The 4,783-nt window shown below is 49.7% G+C and overlaps 1 protein-coding gene across 5 annotated transcripts in view; it reads left to right on the plus strand.

Moving 5' to 3' along the window:
* Positions 1 to 4,783, plus strand: part of GLI3 (GLI family zinc finger 3) — a 321,249-nt gene that overhangs the window by 311,358 nt on the left and 5,108 nt on the right. For all 5 annotated transcript variants that reach the window (XM_010829081.1, XM_010829080.1, XM_010829082.1 and 2 more), the window contains 2 exons: positions 2,738 to 3,065; positions 4,019 to 4,773. In XM_010829081.1, the coding sequence (XP_010827383.1) occupies positions 2,738 to 3,065; positions 4,019 to 4,773 (1,083 nt within the window). The remainder of the gene's footprint in view (positions 1 to 2,737; positions 3,066 to 4,018; positions 4,774 to 4,783) is intronic.

The following is a 4,783-nucleotide window of genomic DNA, read 5'->3' on the forward strand; positions in this document are numbered from 1 at the left end:
TGCATTGGAGAAGGAAATGGCAACCCACTCCAGTGTTCTTGCCTGGAGAATCCCAGGGACGGGGGAGCCTGGTGGGCTGCCGTCTATGGGGTCACACAGAGTCGGACACGACTGAAGCGACTTAGCAGCAGCAGCAGCAGTGAGCTCAGAGTCCCTGGTACCTTTTATGTACATCCTTAGCAAAAAAGAAGGAAAGAAAGAAAAGTTATCACTTCTCCAAACACTCATTATTTAAAAAGAAAATTAGTAGAAATAAAAACGTACAGCGATTTTGCTCAGTGACATCTGAGATGCTCCAAGATGTGAAATATCTTATGAGATATAGATATATTGATATAGAAACAAACTGCTGGAAAGAGATTTCAGGATATTGAGACTAGGCCCCATATTTTACAGGTGTGGAAACAGGCTCAGTGAGGTTAATAAATTAATCAAATTTCCACAGGGGACTTTTTTATGTACATGTGCTCACACGTGTAAATGAGTAGGTATCTTCATAGACGTAGTTATTGAAGCATGTGAGATATACATTTCTAATATTCTTTCTTTAAAAACTTGTCTTTGATTTGTTCATCACGCTATAAATTAAATTCTTTCTTCTTTTTTTCTGATTACTCCAACATCTCTTCTGTGTAATGCTCCTAAATGTCTTGTTCTCACTTCCTAAGGACAGTGGGTAATAAGGTGAGGGAATTTTGGCTTCTCTGCTCTCTTTGTTTTGTTTTCATTTTAACATATAGCTTTTTATTTATTTTCTTTAGTCTTTGTCCTTTGTGATATCTTTGGTAGTGAACATTGCCCAGATATGTTTCCAACATAGAAGCAATGTGTTTTGAACATTCAGCATGTGAAAACGTGGAGTTAGATGTTGAAATTCATCGTTCTATTTGTCTAGGATTCCATAATAAATCACACTGGGGCCGACCAAGCAGATGTTCTCAAAGACCATTTAATTGTCATGTTGACTAGTATAAATTTATTCTGGGACCAGACGTGCACCACCTTCTTAGGGCAAGAACTGGATATACTTGTTGGCAATCTAACCTGTATTGAACTGTTGGGGTCCTTTAAGGATTTTCTAATTGTAGATGCATGAGAGCCTTCTTCCAGGCCCTGTGGAAATGTGAGTCTGCGCTCTTCCACAGGGAAGTGTGTGTACATTCACACAGATTCACACACACACATACTGATTTGACAGTCTGAGAGGAAAAGTCATTCAAAGCCCTGGATGATCTAAGTTCTCTGCAAAGGAGCAGGTGGTCTGACCCTTCAGTGCTCTGCAGAAGCAAAAATAAGCCAGGCTTCATGCATTCATGATCACATTTGTGCATCGTATTTTTCTCTGCTTGGTTGCCCAGGACACACTTAGTGTACCATGTGGTGCTCACTTAGAAAGTGTTCATTTACTTGGGTGTGTGTACTGTGGTCTCAGGAAAAGTGTGACAAGTTCCACGGAAATGACCTGTGTCCAGAGCCCCTTCTGACAGCACTGTGGTTACACCTGAGACCATAGCCGTGTGTACCAGAGTGTGTGTAGTTATCTCTCCTTGCTCACGGGCTGCTGTCAGACTCTAGTTGCTAGGTAACACCAGAGAGAGTGCTATAGAGGAACAGAAGTGAGGCCAGGAGTCTAGGTCATCACACTGTTCGCTTTGTAACTTTGGGCAGTCACTGAACTTCTCTGAACATCACTTTTCTTATCTCTATGAAAAGGATGCAGCTGTTTGTCCACCGGGAAAGCACTGGAATTTCAGATGGGCCAGGGCCAGGTTGTGCGGACCGCTCAGTGCAAGCCAGAGTGCTCCCAAACGTAGACACAATGAGCTGTCCCCATGGTCAGAGGGGCCCCTGGAAGAGGGGTCTTTCCCTGAGAACCTAGTGGACTAGACTAAGTTCTCAAGAGTTGCAGAATTGGCTTGCCAAGTCCACTTGGCTGGGGTTAGGGAAACCTGGCTTGATTCTCCTAGTGCAAGGCCAGGTGCACACTGGGGACTGGAAGACGCCTGTGACTTCCCCAGAGACTCCTTTCTGTCTATGGCAGAAACTACGTGACTGAAGTCTTCCCTCCTACAACTGCTTTTACATATATCCCCCTACTTGGAGTTTTACAAAGCAAGAAAATGTAGAAGGAATGGACAGAGATTATAGAGCTTGGGGAACCAACCCTGAACCATAAAGAGGGACTGGTTGGAGGGGAGGTAACATGTGTTCCTGGCATATATATCCTGAGGACTAAAGCATGTATACTAATAACCACTAATAATCTCCAAGCCAACTAATTATCCTATTATCCAGGTCTTTTTGAACTGTGTGTGCTTTCAGGGCTTCACTCCTAATTTCCACAACAATCCTTAGGATAAATAAATTGTCCCCATTTTCTGGATAAGGAAACTGAGGTTTAGAGTGGCTAAGTAATTTGCCCAAAGGCTCAAGTCATGGAGGTGGGGTGGGAACTGAGGAAATGTGACACAGAGTTGGCATTGGGCGAGGGATTCCATGGCTGCTACATCACACCTGGCTCCCCCTGCTGTCCATTGCCCTCCATGGTACATCTGCCTGCTGGCCCATCCATCATCACTGAGCTCAAGGGAGGCCACCTCCATTCACTAGAAAATAGTTCTTCTCATCCCACCCACTGAGAATCCCGCAGGCCTTGATCTGCGTGATTGCTCATTGTCTGCTCCCTGGCCTTGATCATCTAGGTAACATTTATTTCCTTTTCTTCTTGACCCCACAGACATCTCAGCCAAGCCCTGGTGGTCAGTCTTCATGCAGCAGCCAACAGTCCCCCATCAGCAACTATTCCAACAGTGGGCTCGAGCTTCCTCTGACCGATGGAGGTGGTGTGGGCGACCTCAGTGCCATCGATGAAACCCCAATCATGGACTCGACCATTTCCACTGCAACCACAGCCCTCGCTTTGCAAGCCCGGAGGAACCCAGCAGGGACCAAATGGATGGAGCACGTCAAACTAGAAAGGCTCAAACAAGTGAATGGAATGCTTCCACGACTGAACCCCATTCTACCCCCTAAAGCCCCTGCAGTCTCTCCTCTCATAGGAAATGGTGAGTGCCAGCCAGACCTCATGTCTGCTCAGGGTTTTCTGTTCTTTCGGAGGCAGCCAGAGCACTGTGCAGACCCAGGTCCTTGGGTTTTCTGTTTGCTTGTTTCCCCATCAGCCGTAAAATGAGGCTGGAACTATGCATATTAGTGTTACCTCTCTGGAGAACCCATATTTTATTGGATATATAAATATATATATATATAGATATAGATATAGGGCAGGGGGGGAACTAATGAACTTTGTTGGCCAACCCAATAAAAGCAGACAGTAAGAAGATAATACTGGAATGAAAAGTAAAACTGCACGTGACTCATATTCGTGAAATCATCATTCTTAGATCAGAGTAAGGAAATCTTAGCTGCAGAGGCATCCAGAGTTAGCCCCTGCCTCTGATTTCCACAGTCTACAGCCAGCAGGTAAACAGTCACTTTGACCAGTGTTGGCCCAATTCAGAGAAAGGGAAGCCACTTCTGCCAGTCAGCCCCTAGTCGCTTTGTGTTTCTGAGATTACACTCAGTACCTGGAGCAGAGCCCAGGTGTGAGCTCCCCCACCCCAGCAACTCGGGTGCCTTACACCTGCAGAGGATGTCGGAGGAAGCCCTGAGAATGGGTATGAGACCCTCAGAATGCCTTCTGCCCTTGGATTTCCTGTAACTTGAGCGCTGTATCTATACCCTGTGGTTCTTCACTTTGCCCTTGCACTACACCTGCGAAGGAGCTTAACTCATCCAGGGAGTTGTTACTGCTTTGTTTAAGCCAGGGAATCCACCACTGCAGCCTGCCACCTGCTCACCCACCCCCTTACTTCATCACTGGCCCTTCGACATTGCAGGGCAGGGGTGGGTCACCGTGACCAGACTGGTCATGGTTTGGTTTGGTTTGGTTTGGTTTCGGGCCCCAGAACCTGTGTTGTCATCCCGAGGTAAACCCGTGTCTCCCACGGTGTCTCTGCAGGCACGCAGCCCAGTACCAGCTGCAGTCTGGGCGGGCCCATGCCCCTCCTCCCGAACAGAAGCGACCTGTCTGGGGTGGACATCACCATGTTGAACATGCTCAACCGGAGGGACAGCAGCACCAGCACCGTCAGCTCCGCCTACCTGAGCAGCCGCCGCTCCTCTGGCATCTCGCCCTGCTTCTCCAGCCGCCGGTCCAGCGAGGCGTCCCAGGCCGAGGGGCGACCCCAGAACGTGAGCGTGGCCGACTCTTACGACCCCATCTCCACCGACGCCTCTCGCAGGTCCAGCGAGGCCAGCCAGGGCGATGGTCTGCCCAGCCTGCTCAGCCTCACTCCCGCCCAGCAGTACCGCCTGAAAGCCAAGTACGCCGCCGCCACGGGCGGCCCCCCGCCCACCCCGCTGCCCAACATGGAGAGGATGAGCCTCAAGACCCGGATGGCCCTGTTGGGAGATGGCAGGGAGCCGGCGGGGACCCTGCCTCCCGTGCATCCTCCTCGGAGATGCAGCGACGGCGGGGCCCACGGTTACAGCCGGCGCCCACTGCTGCCCCAGGATGCGCTGGGCAACGGCGTGAGAAGAGCCAGCGACCCGGTGAGGACGGTTTCGGAGAGCCTCTCTCTGCCCCGGGTACAGCGGTTCAACAGCCTTAACAGCTTCAACCCTCCGGTGTTGCCTCCGTCCCTGGAAAAGCGCAACCTCGTGCTTCAGAACTACACGCGGCCCGATGGGGGCCAGGCCCGCCACTTCCACTCCTCTCCCTGTC

Source organism: Bison bison, unplaced genomic scaffold (assembly GCF_000754665.1).
Source record: "Bison bison bison isolate TAMUID 2011002044 unplaced genomic scaffold, Bison_UMD1.0 scf7180017864499, whole genome shotgun sequence".
Lineage (NCBI taxonomy): Eukaryota > Metazoa > Chordata > Mammalia > Artiodactyla > Bovidae > Bison > Bison bison.